A 22,809-nucleotide genomic window follows, 5' to 3' on the forward strand; every position below is an offset into this window, starting at 1 on the left:
GCATGGTGACATGCACCTGTGGTCCCAGCTACTCTGCAGGCTGAGGCTGTAGAATCACTTAAACCTGGGAGGAAGAGGTTGCAGTGAGCCAAGATTGCACCACTGCATACTAGCCTGGGCAACAAAGTGAGACCCTATCTCAAAAAAAAAAAGGATTCGTATCTAGAATATATACAGAATTCTCAAAACTCAATGGTAAAAAAATCAATAATCCAAATAGAAAATGGACAAAAGACAGAGACAGAAATTTTACTGAAGGGTATATGCAGATGACAGATAGGCACATGGAAAGATGTTCAATATCATTAGCCACTAGGGAAATGCAAGTCAAACCACAGTGAGATAGATATCACTAAACCCTATCTGAATGGCTAAAATGTTTAAACAAAAAAAAAAAAGAGAGAGAGAGACACACCTAATTCTGTCAAGGATGAAGAGAAACTGCTGGTAGAAACGGAATGTAGAGCCACTCTAAAAGAGAGTTGGACAGTTTCTTTTTTCTTTTTTTTTTCTTTTGAGATGGAGTTTCACTCTTGTTGCCCAGGCTGGAGTGCAATGGCACGATCTAAGCTACTGCAACCTCTGCCTTCCAGGTTCAAGCGAGTCTCTCCTGCCTCAGCCTCCTGAGTAACTAGGATTGCAGGTGTGTACCACCAGATGGGGTTTCACCATGTTGGTTAGGCTGGTCTCGAACCCCTGACCTCAGGCGATCCACCCATCTCGGCCTCCGATAGTGCTGTGATTACAGGTGTGAGCCACCCTGCCTGGCCAGCAGTTTCTTATAAAACTAAATATGCAGTTTCCATAAGACCTAGCAGTTGCACTCTTGAGCACGTATCCCAGAGAAGTGAAAATTACGTTCATGCAAAAACCCGTACATTGCTCTTTCCCCGGGGTCCCAATATCCTGGCAGCTTCCTGAATATTTGGCACAGCAATGAGCTAAAGCCCCTGAAAAAGGTGAACTTGGGAAACTGTGGATTGCCAAGACTCAAGGAAGGACTGAGGTGTCATTTACTTTGAATGAAGATCTTGCAAATATTCATGATATTGGCGGAAAAGCAGCTTCAGTCAGTGCTCATAAAGAACATCCATTTGTCTTGCAAAGTGATGGAGGACATATATGAACAATATTTACTGAGAGCTCATCAGATAAGCTGTCTTTGGAAGGAATAGTGGTAAAAAGAGCTGAATGCCAACAGACTGCCAGTGAAAAGTACATGAGATTAAAAAGATTGCAAATAGAAGAATCTTCCAAATCTGTAAGGCTATCACAACAACTGGACAAAGTTGTAACAGCCAGTTTCGAACCTGTTGCTAATCATCAGTACGATACTGAATATGAAAGGAAAGAGAAAGCAGATGGAAAACAAGCTCCAGCTAATAAACAACACGTTTCAGACATGCTATTTTCAGCCTTTAGAAACAACAATATTATCATCTTAAGGACTTGGTGGACGTGACAAAACAACCTGTGGTATACCTGAGGGAACTCTTAAAAGAAATTGGTGTTCAGAATGTAAAAGAGATCCACAAAAACACATGGGAGCTGAAGCTAGAGTACAGACATCATCAAGGAGAAGAAATGAGTGATTAAGACGGCTCCTGGCCAGCATATTAGTGAAACAACAGCGATGCTAAGCAAAACGCGTTGATACTGGAAGGCTTGAACACTGTACGTTAATAGGGGCTAAGTGGCAATACTTTCCTTTCTCTTGGTAAATTTTCTAAACCTGTAACTATTGTAAAGTTTCTTCAGTGTTTTTTGAGGAGAAAGAACAAATTTATTTATAGACTTAACTTGTATTAAACCAGGTTATTCACAATGGAATAAGGGTTGGAGGATTAAGAAGATTTCTCTTAAATATTAGCTTTTAGCATGTAAAATTAGGAAACAGTTTTTAAATGAGGACTCTGCCCTTGCTGTATCTCTGAGGGGCTGAGGTAGTACAGAATCAGACAGAATAGTATAGCAAGAAAAAAACAGTCAACTACAGAAACTCTTAAAAGGAATAAAAAGCCAAAGTTCCTTATTTTGAGGGAAAAAATTTTAAAAACCCTGTACCTTAACACTCACAGTAGTTTCACCTGTAATAGCCAAACCCCGGAGACAATTCAGATGTTCTTCAATATGAGTGGTCAAACCAACCATGATACATCCATACCAGAGACTACTACTCAGCAATGAAAGGAAACAAGTCATTGATACACACAACCATCTGGGTGAATCTCCAGAGAACTGTGCTGAGTGAAAAAAACCAATCTCAAAAGATTGCATACTATTATTACTCCATTTAGATAACATTCTTGAAATGATAGAATTGTAGAGAATGGTTGCTAGGGGTTAGGAATGGGAAGGGGAGAGAAGGGAAATATGAGTAGAAGAGGACATCAAAAGGGATCCTTGTGGTGATAAACCTGTTCTGTATCTTGACTGGTGATAAATACACAAACCTACACGTTACTCAATTGCACAGAGCTAAATGCGCGCAAATTAGTATATGTGAAACTGGGGAAATAAAATAATATTGGTAGATTATATCAACATCAAAAAAAATTGTGCCATTTCATATTCCCACCAGCTTTATATGAGGGTTTTAATTTCTTCACATCCTCACCCCAACACTTATTATTGTCAGTCTTTTTCATTACAGTCATTTTAATAGTGTATAGTGGTATGCCATGGTGGTTTTAACTAGCATTTCCCTAACGGCTAAGGATGTTGAGCATTTTCTATGTCCTTACCTACTTATATATCTACTTTGGCAAAATATTTATTTAAATCCTTTGCACATTTTTAATTGTTATTTGTATTTATTTTATTTTAGTTGTAGTTCTTTATAGATTCTAGACAGAAGTCCTTCATCAGATGTATGATTTGCAAATATTTTTCCCAGTTAGTGGATTTGTTTTTGTTTTCTTCATGTCTTTTGAAGAGCAAAAAATATTTATTTTATTTATTTATTTATTATTTATTTATTTATTTGAGATGGAGTCTCACTCTGTCACCCAGGCTAAAGTGCAGTGGGGTGATCTCCACTCACTGCAACCTCCGCCTCCTGGGTTCAAGCGATTCTTGTGCCTCATCCTCCAGAGTAGCTGGGATTACAGGCATGCACCACCATGCCCAGCTAATTTTTGTATTTCTAGTAGAGACAGGGTTTCGCCATGTTGGCCAGGCTGGTCTCGAACCCCTGACCTCAGGCAATCCACCCACCTCGGCCTCCTAAAGCACTGGGATTACAGGCATGAGCCACCACACCCAGCCTGAAGAGCAAAAATTCTTATTTTGATCAAATCCGGTTTATCAAATTTTTCGTCTATGGATCATGCCCTAGTGTCCTATGTATGAAATCTTTGCCTAACCCAAGATCACAGAGAATTTCTCCTCTGTTTTCTTCTAACAGTTTTAGGGGTTTAGCTCGTACATTCAGGTCTGTAATCTTTTCTGGTTAAAGTTTTGTGTATGATATGAGGCAGGCATCTAAGTTGATTTTTTTGCATATGGATACTCAGTTTTTCAACACCGTTTTTTGAAGACTATTCTCATTGAATTGCCTTGGACCTTCATTAAAACTCAACTGGCAATAAATATAAGGGCTTGTATCTGGATTTTCTTTCTGCTCCAGTGACCTGTGTTCTATTGTTTTGCTAATACCATCCTGTCTTAATTACTGGAGGTTTATATTAATAGTAAGGTTTTTTTTTTTTAATTTAAAGAACTTTTTTTATACTTTATAAAGGATTATAAATAGTAAGTTTTTAAAGAAGTACTGTAAGTTATCCTACTTTGCTTTTTGTCAAAATTGTTTTGGCTGTTCTAGATCCCTTATATTTTTATGGAAATTTTAAGATGAATTTTTTAGTTTCCTTGGATTTAGATAAGAATTGCATTGACCCTTTAGGTGAATGTGGGGAGAATTGCCATCTTAATAATCTTAATTCTTCTTTTGTTAAATGTATTCTCAACTATTTTATTCTTTTTTGGTACAGTTTTGAATGCAATTTTTTTTAATTTTTTTGGATTTTTCATGGCTAGGATGCAGAAATGCAGTTGTTTTCTGCATATTGATCTTGTATCCTATGACTTTGTTCAAGTTCTATTTATTTTGCACCATCAGCTTTCTTCCTGCAAATGTGCAATGGTGAAGAGTACAATGACCTTTAGGTAGTTTAGTGCCACTGTCATGATTCATGTGAAGGCACCAGCAGTTTACTCACTATTGCTTTTGTACTAACAGTGCAGATGTCAACCAGTGAAAAAAGGCAATAATCTCTGAGTGTTATCTTGATTTTGCACATCTCAGGGAAGGTTCCCAGGGTTCCCCAGTGGTCTGCAGACAACACTGAGAGAACCAGTGATCTAGATCAGAGGTCCCCAACCCCCAAGGCTACGGACTAGTACAGGTTCATGGCCTGTTAGGAACCGGCCACACAGCAGGAAGTGAGTGGCAGGCAAGCAAGTGAAGCTTCTTCTGTATTTACAGCTGCTCCCCATCGCTCGCATTACCTCCTGAGCTTTGCCTCCTGTCAGATCAGCAGCAGCATCAGATTCTCATAGGAGTATGAACCCTATTGTGAACTGCACACCCAAGGGATCTAGATTGTGCATTCCTTATGAGAATCTAACACCTAATGATCTGTCACTGTCTCCCATTAACCCTAGATGGGACCATCTAGTTGCAGGAAAACAAGCTGAGGGCTCCCACTGATTTTACATTATGGTGAGATGTATAATTATTTTATTATATATTCCGATGTAATCATAATAGAAATAAAGTGCACAATAAATGTAATATGCTTGAATCATCCCAAAACCATCCTGCCCCTCGGCGAGGTCCGTGTAAAAATTGTCTTTCACAAAACGGGTCCCTGGCACCAAAAAGGTTGGGGACTGCTGATCTAGATGGTCTCTAAGCTCCCATCCAAGTGTAAAATGCTATAATTTTTAAAACCTAAGATGAACAGTGTTGACCAGATTTGTCTTTACAAAATGTACATAAATGGCTGGTTTTCTTGGCAGTCAATATTTCTTAGGCAATTGCTGCATGTGGAACAATGTATCTAGTCCTTTGAGAGAGATGGAAAGGAAATAGAACACTGGTCCTAGTCTCAAGAAAATGGCAAAAGAAGGCTCTCTGGGTTTGCAGGTGTCTAGGAAAGGAACCCCGTGTCACTGTAGGCTGATTGTATTAGACCTGAAATTTGTGTATTTTTTGTTCTACTAAAAATAAACAAAATGCTTATAGCGGAGACACAATATATATCAAAGCTCAAGGCTAGAAGTAAAACTAGGCAAAAATCTATCATTCTAGACTAGTACAACATAATTTTATCTCATTTCCAAATGACCATAAGACGTAAAGTAATATCAAACTAATTTTTACAACTTTTTCAAAAAGCTTTAATTTTACATTATTGTTTATAACAGACCCCTGGCTGGAAGTTTAAAATCACCACTTAACTGATATTTTGTCTACGTTTTATATATAATTCAATTTGTGTATACAATATGATGCTTACAGCTCACTGGGCACATTTACTATAGATTTTGACTTTTCATTTGAGAATAATGAAATATTGTTCATATATTCAAGGTAAATAAATAGTCTCAAGGCTTCAATCTGGGATTTCCCAAGTTCTGACATCCTTAATCTTTTTAGTTAGAAAAAAAAAAGGGACTAAAACACTCTTTCATGGGAAGAATGAAAAGAAATTGAGAAAGTAAAATTAATCATATACAGTACAGGGAAGGGTACAGATTAATTTAGGGATAAATGGAGTTAATAACAGTTTCAGATAAACTAGTTACAGACTAGAGTTCTGACATGAAAATAATCATACAATTTCAGAGCTGGCAGAGAATTCAGAGAGTATCTAGCTCTGGCCTAACACTTCTTCTTTGGCAGAGGAGGGAGCTAAATCTTCAAGGTTTTTGACAGAGCTAGACTAGAAACCAGCATTTCTAACTTCTCCTTCAGTATGTTCCGTCCTTCCATATCTGCATTCAATGGAACTTTTGTGGTTTTAATACTCTCAATACCACAAATTGCATTTCCCTAGAAGACAGCCTGGCTTCTAAAACTTTAGTGAGTGAATTATTAAAATGTATGCCATTCTTATCTGGGGTTTCATAGTATGGTTAGTAACCCAGCCATCCTGACTTTGTCTTTCTATTTTGCTTTATGCCTCAACTATGAGTAATTGTGAAGTTTTATTTTCTAATGAATTTCTGTTATTAAATATTAAAATCACCTCAACTATATTTACTAATAAGTCAGTGAGAGTATCAACTTTATTCTACTTTATTCTTTTTTTCCCGAAACACACATATAATATTACTTTGCTCATGCTGCATACCATATCTTTGTTGGCTCATTGTTTCCATCTACACTCAGTATAATTGTGACCACATGACAAACTTTACAATAAAGAACTCAAGTTTCTTCAGAACTTATATAGTAGATCATTAAATCAGCTGCATGCTTTCAAATATGCCATTTGTTTTTCCTTTTTCCTATTCATCGTCACCTACATCACTGATAAGATTTTGGGATCCACTACCTAAATCTATATGTGGGGATCTCTGCTATTCCATTTTATCTTGTTTTGTTCTGCTTTGGTTTTGCCTGCCTGTTTATTTTAAATAGGCACTAGCATGTCTGACCACAGAGACTGATGATTAAAATCAACTATAAAACGTTTCCATTCGGTTTTGGGACTTATTGTCTGTCCAGGTCCGAGCACCCCATTTCTATGATGGGAGCTCTGACCCAGACACAGATAAGGCCCAAAACTGTGCTTGTACGTTGTTATGACAAAATGTAGGGCTCCACTCACAACACATGGAAAATCTTTTCTCCATTCCAGGAAAGCCAGGGTTCTTTCTTTCTAGCATGAATCTTCTCTCCATTATGAATTAAACCTTAAAGTATTGACACATACAATCAGCACAAACCTTGCAGTTTCAATATTGAGGCTAATTTTTCTTCTTTAAAGTTCTATTTTCCTCTATGCAATGATCCTTTGGTTGTATGCTTACAAAATAAGTAGAAGCTTCAAGTCCCTCACTTTTGAATTGGTACTCTTACAGCAAAAAGAGTTGTTAAAAAGAGATGTTCCTCTTGATTCCCAGCCTTCAGGTGACTGAGACTCTCAGGGGTGATAAGCCCATATCTTGGGTGATATCTGTCCTCAAAGGAAAAAATCTTCATGGCTCTGGAACTTTGGCTTTAAAAAGTTCTTTTTTCTCCTTGTTTCCTCTCATCCACCTTGTTGTTATTAACATCTATGTATTTCAGATTCTAAAAAGTGAAGACCTCAGCAGAGACTGAAACACTGAATATTCAATAGTGAAAGATGTGGTTAGCGAGTATCAACAATTCCATCTCTCTCCATCTAAATGCGGTTTAGCAAGAAGCAGTTCCTCAGAATCCATCTCCTACGGGAACTAATGTTTATGATTTGCTCTAGATCAGGCCCTGCTCTAGGTGCTTTTCATGTATGAACCCATTTAATACATCAGCCATATGCATGGGTACTCTCTTTATCTGCAGTTTTCCGTGAGGAACAGTTAACATGTCTAAGTCATGACAGGATACAAAGCCGCCGAGCCTGTTCTCTTTACTGTTAAGTCATACCATCCTCTTCTGTGGAGTGCCCAGGGAAGATTGCTTAGAGCTTCTTGAGAAGCCATTATTTCTGCTTATCTTCTAGGATGAGTTCCTAGAGAGTGGGGCCTTTTGTTCTTGTGTGGCCTGCCACCACCCTGCACCTGCTGACCTGGACTGTGGGTGACCATAACCATGAACCATCAATAGTTATTGCTCACCCTTCCATATTCTGACTTCTGCTAAGCCTTTCCTCTGGACTCTCTCTTCTCTGGCCCACAGTAATCCTCTGTGATAGCTACCAGAATGATCTTCATTTTATAGAAGAGAAAACTAACAGGCACAGAGGTTAACAAACACGTCAATGTCACAAGATCAGGAAGATAGCAGAGCTTGGGGTCAGTCTGCCCCAAGGAGTCCAGCTTCAGGGCCCATGCTCTGAGCTACTATGCCAAGCCAGCTGTCTTGATTAAAAGGAGGGCTTTTCCATCCCCCCAGCTCATGGAGGGCTCCCAAGGCCAGAGTCAAAACCATTTATGGAATTTCTATTCTACTCTGCATTTGTCATACATCCTGAATTCTTGGACTGGTCAGGAGGCAAGAAGAGCCTGTTCAAAGGAAAAAGTGTATGGATAGGGGATAGGCAGACACCATAGCTTTTACGACATTTGTATGAACGCTCTGTCTCAATCCTGAAGCAATTAATGCATAACAGAAGAACAAAATCTATTCTTGGTCACACGCAGTGACTTTATTTTGTAGTATCTGATTTGAGATCTGCAGTGGTCAGAGAGCATGTTCTCATAAATGGCCTGTCCTGGGCATCACAAGCTTTATAATCATCTCAGTCTGTGCTGTTGGAAGATGTTTTTGTTTGCTACTAAGTCAACTATGTACCAACTTTTACATCCCAGTCCCTCCCCAAGGAAGAAAGAAAAACCTCAGAACCTCAGTTTTTAAAGCCTGATACCTGGTCAGTCATGTCCAATTCTAAGTAACCCTGTAATAATTCATATTGAAGGAAAAAGAAGATTCTCTTTGCTTTGAGGTTTGCAGCTATTACAGACCATACTTGTAAATCCCTCATTTCTGTCTAGGACGGGCAGGAGATGAAGGAGAGGAAAAAAATCCCTTGGCCTCACAGGATGGGATGAGAGGAAAATTAGCATAAAGTTTTTCTTTGTACCATTTGTACCATATTAAGATGCCATGACAATAACAAAAATAACATACAAGTAATAGGATTAAGTAGCAGGGGATATTAACATCTGGAATGGATAAAGAGGCTTAAGTTCATTATATTTTCATGGTTGTGTATAAATGGTCCATTTCAGTTTGTGATTACAAATTGTAGCAATTCAAAATAACATTTGTGTGGTGTATGTTCAGTTTGCAGGATTCTTTCATATGCATTATCCCATTTGAGCCCCCCAAATGAGCATCATATCCCTGTGACAGGTATGAGGTTTGTAAATTTAACAAATACACAAACACAGACTTAAAACAGGGAACTGGCTTACCCAAGATCACAGTTAGCAATAGGTCAATCTTGTACTTGAACCTAAGTCTTATAGGTTCACAACCCGTCTTAAATATAGGTGAGAACGACCTTATTTTGTAGTGCTAAGCTGGTGAGGCCTGGGGCAGTAGAACATCTCTTATTGTACTGTGACTTTATGTGCTGATGTCTTTAGGGACTGATGTCTTTGGGTGAGAATGTAAGGGGATGCAGGCTACATGGCCCCAAACATTACGGTTTTTTATTTATTTATTTATTTATTTATTTTTTTTTTATTTTTTTGAGGTGGAATTTCACTCTTGTTGCCCAGGCTGGAGTACAATGGCATGATCTCGGCTCACTGCAACCTTTGCCTCCCAGGTTCAAGTGACTCTCCTGCCTCGGCCTCCCGAGTAGCTGGGATTACAGGTGCACACCACCACACCTGGCTAATTTTTGTGTTTTTAGTAGAGACAGGGTTTCACCACATTGGCCAGGCTGGTCTCGAACTCCTGGCCTCAAGTGATCGATGCACCTCGGCCTCCCAAAGTGCTGGGATTACAGGTGAGAGCCCCCGCACCTAGTCCAAGATTTTTTATTTCTTATGACTATATTTTATACCTTTTTCTGCTCCTCCTGTTCCATCTGACTGTCAGCTGTCATTTTTGCTGACCATGGTGCCCCTAGAGCAGTGATCCTCAAAGTATGGTTGGTGAAGCAGCAGCATCAACATCACCTGAGAACTTGCTAGAAATGCACATTCTCAGGCCCTGCCCCAGACCTACTGAATCAGAAACTCTGGGGATGGGGCCCAGCCATCTGTGTTGCAATCAGCCCTCCAGGTGATTCTGCAGCTGCTACGTCTTGGGAGCTGCTGCTGCACAGCAACGATTCCCAACCTTGGCTGTCCTTGGGAATCCCTCGAGGAGCCTCAAAGACTACTAATGCTTATGTCCCAACTCTAAAGATTCTAATTTCATTGGTCTAGGACACAGTTTTTTAATCTCAGCACCAGTGGTATTTTGGGCGGGGTGATTATTTGTTGGGGAAGGCGGGTCTGTCCTGTATATGGCAAAATGTTTAGCAGCATCCCAAGCCTCTACCCCTAGATGCCAGTAGCACACCCACCCCCAGCTGTAATAACTAAAAATATCTAAGACATTGCCAAGTGTCCCCTGTGTTGGTGAGGGGAAGGAGGATGGCAAAATTGCCCCCTGGTTGGTAAGCACTGGCCTAGGGTGATGGCCAAGGCACTGGGATATGTAAGAGCTCCCCACATCATTCTAATATACAGGCAACACTGAGAACTATGCCTCTGGAGAGTCTCTATTAATGAACAGCTCTGGATGTGCAATGGGCTAGAGCACAATAAGAGCTAGGCTTCACACCACTGGTGTAAAGTGAGAATCAATCCTCCTGTAGTGAAGACTTAGGCAGTTTGCTGAGGACTAAAGCACATGAGCTTTAGGGCATAAATTTCACAACTATTTGGCTCCTTACTTTCTGGTTGTCAGGTATGTTCCAGAAAACTAATGTAAACAAGTATGTTCCCCATACTTAAGAGGTCCCAGCCAAGTGAGATCTTGCATTGCACTAAATATAGTGGTGAATGTACATCCTGCATTTGGCTCTATCCATTCTACAAACAGGGTGCATATCAATGTATCATACAGTACAAGTTCTTACCTAAATCTGTTTTTGACAGGTTAAAAAGTGCAGCCTGTCAATTTTATGATGTTGATTTTGATACAGTCCAAATCAACCACACAAATGCAAAATTTCTATATTAATCTATGCCATTTAGAAGCGCTTTCATTTTCAGGTGGGGATCAGGGGCTTTAACTATATTTCAACTATAGAAAACTCCCCTGAGTTAGAACAAAGGCATGCAAAATCCTGGCTCAGCAGATTGCCTTCTGTGTCTCCATGATTCTTTCTGTGGTGTTCTTCTGTGATCTGCTTAAGAAGAGGAGAACATGACATACATTTAGACCACAGGATGTGCCTCACCTCCAATGGCCTGCCCTGTAGCTCTTAGGAAGGTGGGCAGACTCATCACAGCCCAGAGTGAGATGTCTTCAAGCAAAGAGTGAATGGCAGCCTCTCGTCAGCCTAGACTCTTAAATAGCACAGTATCCTCCCACTTCCTCAACTCCATGGCAGGTTTCTTTAAACATAAAGAGTGTTTATGTTTAAACTACTCACTACTTTGAGACACTGATAAACAACTTTCAAATAGAAAATAAATTTCAAGGTGAATGTGTTTTCAGGTTAAAATTGGTACTGTCTCATTTCAAACTATGAAAATACGATCTGATTTAAAGAGTTGGAGTCATTGATTCATCCAACACCTACTTGTGCTAGGTACTGTATAATGTCCTTGGAAATTATAAATACGAGGGTGGCAAATTATAAATATTAGGGTACATAGACTCTTTTGTAGCAAAAATAAGCTATGACTGATCTGAGGTGCATGATTAACCCTTTGAACCAATACTACTCGTCAGGTTGTCAGACTCTTTTGGTTTTTTTTTTTAATTGAATTGACAGTAGCTTGTTAACGTTAATGAAATCAGTGAGTTCTTTACCATAGTCTAGGATGTATTTTCTTAAACAGTTACGTATTTATTCCTCTCCTAGTCTATTTCATTAGCATGCTTTTAAAAATCAAAACTTTTTGATTAAGCAATAGAATTGCTCTCCAGAAAATTACTCCAGGAAAAACAGATCATAATACATTACTAAAACATATTATTTCCATATGTTCCCACTTGTTTTCTTTTTCTAAAAAAAAAAAAAAGCATATGTTTCTATGTACGTAGGATGTTTTCTCAAAGAAAACACACTTAGCATTTAACAGTGGTTGCCTTTGGGCAGGGAGTTTGGGGGCCTTGATTGGGAGACTTAACTTTTCATTATATAAGCTTTTATACAGCTTAATTTTTGCCATCTTATGTATTATATTTTTAAGTGCAAGTAAATAACAGGATGCATTCCCAGTAGTCCTTCAGAAGCTCCAAGTGTTTCTGCTAAATATGAGAAAACCCGTGAGCCCCACTGTTTGCCTCCATGAGGACTCCTGATTCTGCTCTAGCAAAGCAAGCTGAAAGGAGACTTTGAATGTAGGACTGCTCCAACAATGGTTCCATGGAAGAGATTAACAAGCAGGTTCTACTTGAGGTTAGATAGTTAATGAGGGCCTCTTTGAGGAAGCCACATGCAACCAGAGAGGAAAAGGAAAAGAGGGGGACGTTGCCTATAGGCAGGGACCTAATTTCCTCCTAGCAGCCTTGGACACTTACTACCCATACATCCTTTCAAAATGAAGGAGATACAAGTTAGGGAAGTCTACACAGTGATTTCACCTAATAATTTTCTCCAATGATTTCTTTCCTTCCCCTTTATCTATAATTCCCAAGAAGAATCAGTGCTCACTCCTAGGAAATGGAAAAAGAACACCACCAACACCAACACCCCTGTTTGTCTCAAAGAAAGACAATTCCATGACCTTCTTGCTTCCCACCGATTCCATGATGTCTTTCCTCTCTGTCCTTCTTTATGCCTAACCCTAACCTAATCTAGTTAAAAGTTTAAGGAAGCATGTAAAAGGAAAAAATATAATTGAGATTGGAAGAATCTGAGAGAATCCATGTTCAGTTGTGGTTTTTCTGGATCATTTTCTTAGCACTTGCCACTGAGACCTTCACAGGATTTCAAAGTCTCCCTTATTAAGCAAGAACATCTTTTTCTTTTCTCTCATTGTTAGATGTGTGAATTGGGAAATCCATTCATGTGGATTATCAGGGTCCTCTTAATCTCCGGAAAGGAACAAACAAACAATTCAACTGTTCCAGAGCATATCCCATAACCGTGCCTACACTGTTTTAATTACATATCTGTGGTCTTTGAAGAATTATAATTCTAGGCCAGAATTCTAAATTCTTACTCTATAAAAAGTAGTTTTCAGGTTTTCTTGTTTTTAATAGGGTGATTCATCCCAGAAATAGTGTTTTACATCTTTACTTGCACCAAGCATTAATAACCAGCAGTCAGCAATGGCATAATTATTTGTCAGCTTCATGAAAACCATAAGAAATGAAGGCAGTGTTTGTGCAAAGAGTTTTGTGGTTGTCCTTGGACAAAAGTTTGTGAGGAAATTTTGAGAAGACACCAATCGAGACTGTTTATAATGAGATGAAGAAGAAACCAGAAGCACAATTGGATTGAAGAAAAAGGTTCTTTTCAAAAACTATTTAGAAGAAAGGGAAGTAAGCTTGAAAACTAAAGAGAGAAAACTTTTGTAATGAAGTTGTATAGGGTCTTAGCCAAAAATCACAAAATGAGACGCTTCCCTGTGTAACCAAGTTCTCATTCTTTATCTACGGGGTACTAGTTTCCCAATCTCTTTCAATAGACTGGTGTTATGGATCACACTGACCATGAAATTAAACCTCACATCATCTTTTGGAAATAGTAGAAAAGAAATTCAAAGCCTAGTTTAGTTATTATGGCAAAAAGAACTTTTCAAAAAAAGAGAAAAAGGAGTGTTTGTCAGGTTAGTAAAATACTGTTTCCTAGTGAGTTAAGTTTAAATTGAGTCACTAAGCAAAAAATTAGAAAGGAAATCAATACCATTTTCACACTTGAAAAGGCATCATATGTTCAGCAGGAACTTCCTTCCCCCTTTTAGGTAGCTGAGCTATTATTTAAGCCCATGCTCTTAGTACAATACCTAATTAGACAAATACAGAGTACTGGTAGCTATTGTTATGTGTCTGCTACCCAGCACAGCCAGGAGAGGGTGTCCACTCTTGCCTTGCAAACAAGATTGGAAATTGTCAACATGGAAGAACAGATTTTTCTGCAAATGATACCAACAGAGCAAGGTAATCACATTTTTCTGTATAGTAAGGGGAAGTTTGAGCCTAAATAGAGAAAAGCCACTTACATCACATCTTAAGAAGCAGAGTCAGCCCCTTAAGCACAGAGGAAAAGGTAAGTGGCTTTAGGTGTTAGCTACCTGCCAAAATTAGTAGCTTCTACACCACTTTGTTTTTTTCCAGTATTCTCCCTAACCTTTCATAGTTTTGGCTGCTTGTCAGGAGATAATATAATCTGCCAATTTCAGCAGTTGAAATTATTTGCTTTACCCATGGTTTAGTGAGCACAGATAAAAAACCACTGTCTGCTTCTCAGCTGAGCTGTCTCCCAAAATCCCAAACTTTTGGTACTGTTTGAAAAGTAGGCAGCATCACTAGTTGATGTGAGATCAAAGGCACATCTCTTGTGTTATTAAATTGTGTTATATAACTGTAATATATTTAATATGTAAGTATGTATTATAGCATTAATACACTATATTAAGTATGTATTATATATTAAATATATATCAATAGATTCATGTTACTATATATTAATAATTATAATATATTCTCTATATCTTTCCAGACTAAAAATTGCTGAGGCTTTAAAATATGAAAGAAAAAAGTAACAATAGTAATACTCTTGCTACAGTGCTAACTGAAAAGCACTGTGAATAAAATTTAGAAGCTGGAACGCATAACTAGAAATGTAAGTGCCCACAAGCTCCGTGCCAGCTCTACCACTTCTTACCACTGTGTCTCCTTCTTTCAGCTGCTGGCTGGGCGCTGGCCTTTTGATCACAATGACTTTGGCGTATTTCTTTGCAAGCTGTTCCCCTTTTTGCAGAAGTCCTCAGTGGGGATCACCGTCCTCAACCTCTGCGCTCTTAGTGTTGACAGGTAACATGGTTCTTTCCCTTTGCTCTTTTGCTGGGCTTAGAAAAGCATTTTTCTCAAAAAGAAGAGAAGTCAAGAGAATTGGTGCCCAGGACAGTTGTTGATATAGCTTCAAGTCAATTAAAGCATTAACCACCTTGCCTTTGCTGTTTAGAATTACCTTCCACATTTGCTGATTATTAGCCATCTTTGGCTCAATTATGTACATAGAGCATTTTGTCAATAATACCCATTTGACACCCTTTTGACAACAAAGGGAAAATTAACATATTAGATGGAATAAACTTTGTGAAAAGGAGATTCCAGGATATGCAAATCCTATATTTCACCTGGTAAATTTATCATTAAAAAATGATGATACTGTTCAATTATATCTGTAATGTTTAATTAATTGAGTGAGAGGTAAGTGCGCCATATTGCTATGTTCTTCTCCCTGCCTTTTTGAAAGCCTGAAATGTTTCATAAGTTTTAAAAAGAAGGCAACACCAGAAGCATCCCTTTATCCAATTCTGAAAAATCCATCAAATGTCCCTTAGTCTTTCCACAATCCACACACATGATTGTTAAGAGTTCTCTAAAGAAGCCCTTCTGAATTCTGTGAACTTCTAGATGGTATTTTCTTTACCTTCTGGTTTTCATAGCAGCAATAATAAAGAATGAAATTAGGAACTTTATAACACATTCTGTGGTACTCTTTTATATTTACTATAATTTCACACAAGTGGTGTATAATGGCCTATTTAATTAGCCTACATACAATTTAAAAGAGGTTTTCATTCTAACTTATTCCCTGACACTTTATGAGGGAACCTGAGTCTCATCATTATAGAAATAAAAGGCCCACTCTCCTAAAGAACATTAAAGTGTTTACAGATATTCTGTTATTTTACATTTATAATTATTGTTAGGACAAAAATTGTTACTGTTAAAACATAAAAATGTGCATTCAGTCAGTAATTAGAAAATTAGAATGGTATCCTTGTTATAAATTTATGTCAGCTGGGCACGGTGGCTCACACCTGTAATCCTAGCACTTTAGGAGGCCAAGGTGGGCTGATTACTTGAGCCCAGGAGTTTGAAACTAGCCTGGGTCATATAGTAAAACCCCATCTCTACCAAAAATACAAAAACTTAGCTGAGCATGGTGGTGCATGCCTGTAGTCCCAGCTATTCAGGAGGCTAAGGTGGGATAATCACCTGAGCCCAGAAATGAATGAATGAATGAATGAATGAATAAATAAATAAATAAATGACTTTAACTGTGAAACACAAAATAAAAATCGTTAGTATTATTAAAAATAAAACACAAAAAATAATTTCATTAGTAATTTAAAATGCAATCATACCATTGACAAAAATGTTCCCATTGCAATGGTAAACCCAAAGATTAGAAATAATTTTATCATCTATGAATAAGGCCCTTCACTGATTTGCAGGAAAGCCTAGGGTCTCTTTGGGTTACGTCTACATTATATTAGATGTTAAAGGCTGCTGCATAAAAACACTTGCATACCATAAGTGGCAACTGTATAATCTCCACTTGACTAAATAGATCATGGTACCTCAGACCATAAAAAGCTGAATAAACACTTACGATGTGGATTTGATTCACTAATAAATTCTCACTCTGATGTTCCCACTCCCAGCATCCCAACATGATTTCTTCTTTCATTCAAAGTGTTCTATTATCTAAAAGTTAAAGGCATTAAATCGCCTCTTTTACATTGCTAATACAAGTAAAATTTTTCCTGTATTCATCAAGCTGCATATCATCAAGTTACATTTCTTTCAGAGATGTAACCATATATTTTCATTATAATATCTAATTAAATTTTTTAGTTATAACTCTAAAATTCATGTAGAGAAAAGAAATGGGAAAATAATCATGAGATTTTGAAAAAAGATCAATGTGTCCCACACACATGTTCTTCCTATAAGATTTGTCTTTTTATTAAAATACAGGGTCTTGCTCTGTCACCCAGACTAGAATGCAGTGGCCTATGTGGTCATTTTAAGTGCTATAAAGCTACAGTGTTTTAAACAATATAATGCAAACCCATGAACACACTGACAAATCAGTGGGAAAACTCGACTCACGGGCTGGAATACACAAGAATGTATTAATAATATAGGCTGAAATCACTTTGAATATAATCAGGGAAGGAAAGTTTTATCAATAAATAATGCTATTTAGCCATCTGAGGGAAAAAGCATGTTAAAGTCTTCTACTACATATCAATAATAATATTTATAATTATTACCATTTATTGAGTATTACTAAGTGTTAGGCCCTGTTGAAAATACTTTACAAAAATTAGTTTAGGCTGGGTGAGGTGGCTCATGCCTGTAATCCCAGCACTTTGTGAGGCCAAGGTGGGCAGATCGCTTGAAGCCAGGAGTTCAAGACCAGGCTGCCCAACAGGTTAAACCCCATCTCTACAAACAATACAAAAATTAGCTGGGCATGGTGGCAGGCACCTGTAGTCCCAGCTACTTGGGAGGCTAAGGCACAAGAATCGCTTGAACTCAGGAGGCAGAAGTTGCAGTGAGCCGAGATTAGACAACTGCACTCCAGGCTGGGTGATGGAGTGAGATTCTGTCTCAAAAAAAATTAGTTTATGTAACTGTGATACTTGGTGTGCTATCTCCACTTTACAGATAGGGAAGCTGAGGTTGAAAGAGATTAACCAAGTCAGCATGGCTACTAAGTGCTGGAGCCAGTAATCAAATGTTGGTAGTCTGCATTCTTTTTTTTTTTTTTTTTTTTTTTGAGACGGAGTCTCGCTCTGTCGCCCAGGCTGGAGTGCAGTGGCCGGATCTCAGCTCACTGCAAGCTCCGCCTCCCGGGCTCACGCCATTCTCCTGCCTCAGCCTCCCGAGTAGCTGGGACTACAGGCGCCCGCCACCTCTCCGGCTAGTTTTTTGTAGTTTTTAGTAGAGACGGGGTTTCACCGTGTTAGCCAGGATGGTCTTGATCTCCTGACCTCGTGATCCGCCCGTCTCGGCCTCCCAAAGTGCTAAGATTACAGGCTTGAGCCACCGCGCCCGGCCAGTCTGCATTCTTAAACACTATACTCAAGCACGTAAAAACTCAAACCATTGTTGACGAAGAAAGTCAAACTCTGAAAAATAGTTGAAGAGATGTATTCCGAACCAAATGTGAAGATCATGACCCGTGACACAGCCTCAGGACGTCCCGAGAACCTGTGCCCAAGGTTGTTGAGTTACAGTTTAATTTTATACATTTGCGGGAGACAGAAGTTACGGGCAAAAACATAAATCCATACATGTAAGGTTTACAGTGGTTTGGCCTGGAAATGTGGGACATCTTGAAGTGGAGAGTGGGCAAGGAGGGCAGGGCGGTGCCTCCAGGTCATAGGTGGATTCAAATATTTCCTGACTGGCATTTAGTTGAAAGAGTTAAGTTTTGCCTAAAGATTTGAAGTCAGCAAATGCTGACAAGAAGTGCTTGGGGTTAGGATAAGGGGGTTGTGGAAGCCAAGGTTCTATGTAGATGAAACCTCCAGGTAGTATGAGAATAGATGGTAAATGTCTCTTATCAGATCTTAAAAGGTGCCAGACTCTTAGTTAAATCTCTCCTGGATCAGGAAAAGACCTGGAAATGGAAGGGAATTATCTACAGAATGTAAATTTTCCCCACAAGAGATAGCTAACAGGGTCATTTCAAAATAGGTCAAAGAAATATATTTTGGAGTGAAATACTTCTATTTCTTTCAGGGCCTTCTCTCTGTCATGTGATGCTATACTAGAGTATGGTTGGGATTTGGTATCTCACTGCTACAGAGAGTCTGTTTTGTTGTCTTAAGATCTATTTTAATGTTAATGCTGGCCTGTTGTGCCTGAATTCCAAAGAGAGGAGAGTATGAAGAGGCAGGTCCGACATCCCCTTCCCATCATGGCCTGAACCTGTTTTTTAGGTTTCTTTGAAATCCCCTTGGCCAAGAGGCAGGGTCCATTCAGTTATTTGAGGGGCTTAGAATTTTATTTTTTGTTTATACCATAAAGCAGTAGAAGAAAATAGACTATCTTTTTGATCTCTGGAAAGGGAAGGAAGATCCTTCTGAACTTTAAAAGAATGGTAGAAATTCTGGATAAAAGGATAAATGTATTTTACGATATAGTACTTTAAAACCTTCAGATTAAACATGCATAAAACTTAAAAAAAAAAAAAAAACAAGTAATAAGCTGGGGAAAATATTTGTCACTCCTCTCACAGGCCCAGGGGGCAGAGCTGGTTCCTCCTCGCTTTTTTGTTCTGCCTCCTCTTTCTTCTTTGAGGGGATCTCGGAGCATCATGCCCAGCTTCAATCATGCCCAGCTTCAATCATGCCCAGTGTTGAGTCGGGGAGATGGGGGAAGGTTAGGTCATAGATTCCTATGTCTAGTGTTGGGTCACCTCACCCATACCACCTCCTCTCTTCATCTCATGCATGAAGAACAAGAAATAAGATGTTCCATCACGATAAATAGTTGTGTATCAAATGAAATGTGAGTCATTCTTAGTTAAAAAGAAAGGAAGGACTGAAGGAGGAAAGAGAAGGAAAAGAAAGACAAGAAACAAAGAGAAAAGAAAGAAAGAAAAAATAATGCCAAGAATCTATCTCATTAAGATTTGATCTGAGTTGTAGATCAAGGAGATGAACTATTTTAAAATTCCACTCTCACAAAAAAATCAGCCTTAATCCAAAAGGTTTTTCCTTGAAAATAAATTAATCATTCTTTGTTCCCTAGACACACACTTTACTATTTTACATTTCATTTGGTATTGGCCGTAAGCTCCAGGACTTGTATGTAGGGAATCTATTTGACATTTCTATTTCAAAAGCTTTCACACGAGAGAATGAATCATTCACACTTAATTCCTGAAGATAAGATTCCATTTGCTTTAACTCTCCATTTGGTTGCATTATAGTCTACTACAAAAAAAAAAAAAAAAAAAAAAAAAAAACACTTTTTCAAATAAAACAAGGAATAAAAAGAGAGTTTGGAACCTGTTGCAGTTTGTGAATCCCTACTTTCGTTTCATGAGCTGAATAAATTATGGCCCAGGACAAAGAGTTCCCATGATTTTTTTACACAGTATTTTTTAAATATAATTATTATCTCACATTTCAGAGTTGTTTGAAAGAAAATGACAGAACCCATACATCCAAGTTCTATAGGATTTCTTTATTACTTCATTAATCAATGATTACAGAATGATGTAAGATCAAAGAAAAGATCTAGCTTTCTCACTATCAGCTTTTAATCTGAATAAGGGAAACAGGACTGAGAGAAAGCACGAGATTTCTGCCAGAATGGATAGGCTTTCGTTGCTAATTTCAACTATGGACTTGTCTCAGTTTAACCTTTTGAATAATTCTCCACGAATCTAGCTTCACATCCTTGGTCACTTGAGAAAAAGATAAATCAGGAACTGAAGAAATTCAGAAATAAATTTTGACCCCAATCCAGCTTTCTCGGTGAAATATCTTTTTAATTCTAAGGCAGTATACTTCTATAATGAATAAACTTTTCCCAACAAAAATGAATAACCAGCCATTACCAGCTATTAAAATAGGTATTTTTACATGCTGAAAGTGACAAGTTTTATATTACTTTGAGTTTGTTTGGAGGCAAAAAAAAAAAAAAAAGCAGCAGCAGGAGGGGGATAGGAGGGATCACTGTTGTTCTTTGCTAAGTCGTGTTAAAGTGGAAGATGATGATGATGGAGTCAGACCAGTAAAAAGGTCTGGGTACAGATCCAACTTGTTAAAAGTTGCCTGGGGAAGAAGGCTGTAAAAAGATAAAACTCTTTTAACAACTATTCCAGAGTGATGTGTTATTAGATACTTGGAAAAGTTGCAAAGATCCATTAATAAGGCGCTTTGTTTTATATGGCTGAAAACCTGATGTCAGTTCTTGAACCTATCATTTCAAATAATTGCTCAGTGGTCTCTGTGATATTCTCAAAGACATATCCTAACTCAAGAAACATGAAGGTGGTTTTCAGAAAAACCTCTTTGTTAGAGTTGGACTTGGTTTCTCCTTATTTTCTTGGTGTTATGGTTTTCTATTGCATCATGACAATAGTGAAGACACAGAGGAAGGGTCTGAGCCGAAGACACGAGCGAGGAACTGGACAAAGTCCAGGGCTGGCTAGGGCAATAGGATCTTATTTGGGGGTCTGTTCACTATTGCACTGAGTTATTTGTTCTTTTTTCTTTTTGTCAAGATAAGGCAACTGGTTAATTTTGCTACCCCATTTCTCTTGGATAACTACCCCAAAACTTAGCAATTCAGAACAGCAACCATTTTATCATATCTCGCCATGCTGAAGGTCAGGAATTTGGGCAATTCTTCTGCTCCCTGTCACTTCCACTGCGGTTGGTGGACTTCAGCTGACTCTGAGCTTGTTTCAGAGGTCCAACACACCCATGCCTGGCACCTTAGCAAGGACAGCTGGAAGTCTGAGCTCAGCAGAGCCCATCTCCCCCTCCATGTAGTCTCAGGGTCCTTGCAACGTTTTTGCTCCAGCAGGCTCAAGGCTCCTGTCAGAAGCCAGACCTGGAACTGCAAAACATCATTCTAGCCACACTCAATTGATCAAAGTAGTCACAGGTCAGCTCAATTTAAGAACTCAGCTGAAGAAGTGGTAAAGCATTTGCGGCTCTCTTTTAATTCACCATACCTGATTCTCTTCTAAATTGGAATTGGCCAAGCAGTTGCAGTGGCTCAGCCTTAGAAGGCCAAAGCAGGAGGATGGCTTGAAGTAAGGAATTCGAGACTAGCCTGGACAACATAGCGAGATCCCTGTCTCTACAAAAAATATTTTTAAAAATTAGCCTGGCATGGTGGTGGGCACCCATAATCCTAGCTACTTGGGAGCCTGAGGTAGGAGGATCCCTTAAGGGAGCACAGGTGTTTGAGGCTGCAGCTATGACTGTGCACTGCACTTCAGCCTGGATGACAGAGTAAGACCCTGTCTCTAAAGAAGCATTCTTCCTGCTAGTATTTAGCTTCCAAACCTCCATATGGTATGAGAGATATAAATCATTAACAACCATTACAAATGATCAAGTTTGCTGTTAATTAAAGATGTGCAGAGGTAAAGATAGGGGTGGCACTGTACCTTATGGAAGTGGCAAATAAGAATAAATAATAAATTCTAACACAGGCAAGCATTCATTGACAGGCACTTGGTAGAAACTTCTTTTTTAAGGCACTTCAGCCATCTATTTATTCCCTGATCCAGTAATCCCACTTAAGATAATTAATCCAGAAAAATCATTCAGAAAGAGAAAAAAATTACGTGTACAAACAAGCTTATAGGTGTCTTATTGACAACTGTGAAACACTAGAAATGATGTGAACATAGAAAAAAGATTCAAGTAAATTATATCAAAATCTTGTTATACTGTGTAGCCATTAAATTGATAAGTGCCACGCCCATGTAGAAACATAGGAGAGTATTTTTAATGTAAATAAAGCTAAAATTTAAAAATTGTGAGTCATATGATTATAGTCTATTCAAACTATGCCTATGAGAATAAAAACAAGAAAAGAGGGAAAAAAACAGATTTTGTTGAAGTGATCTTTTTAAGTTTTATTTTATAATGTTTTAAAGTTCTTTCAAGAATAAACATTTTTAAACTTAATGACTGTCCCAGACCACACCTTCAAGATTCAATAAACATGCATTAAATGCCTCTGGCCTTGATAACATGTAAAAATCTATTTATAGATACAGACACTAACAAACATCTTTACATGAATAAAATATATATTTTATACTTTTATTTTGGCCTATCACATGACAGGGTACAAGGTGATATAATGGGAAAAGGCTCTACCAGGAGTTGGCAGCGCTGAGCCGTGGTCCAGACGCCCCAGGTTCACTGGAGACCAGGCAGAGGATGTGGCAAGATGCCAGTTCTCAGGTT

General features: G+C 38.4%; 1 protein-coding gene and 1 pseudogene across 3 annotated transcripts in view; both read left to right on the top strand.

Annotated features, from left to right (window-relative positions):
* Positions 1-22,809, top strand: part of EDNRA (endothelin receptor type A) — a 65,042-nt gene that overhangs the window by 24,473 nt on the left and 17,760 nt on the right. For 2 of the 3 annotated variants that reach the window (XM_033215425.1, XM_033215426.1), the window contains exon 3: positions 14,742-14,869. In XM_033215425.1, the coding sequence (XP_033071316.1) occupies positions 14,742-14,869 (128 nt within the window). Of the gene's footprint in view, positions 1-14,741; positions 14,870-21,403; positions 22,457-22,809 lie in introns of those variants that run through there. The other variant, XM_033215427.1, reaches the window with a different exon arrangement.
* LOC117086259 lies at positions 863-1,656 on the top strand (annotated as a pseudogene).

The sequence above is a fragment of the Trachypithecus francoisi genome, unplaced genomic scaffold, assembly GCF_009764315.1.
Source record: "Trachypithecus francoisi isolate TF-2019V2 unplaced genomic scaffold, Tfra_2.0 Lachesis_group1, whole genome shotgun sequence".
NCBI classification, from domain to species: domain Eukaryota; kingdom Metazoa; phylum Chordata; class Mammalia; order Primates; family Cercopithecidae; genus Trachypithecus; species Trachypithecus francoisi.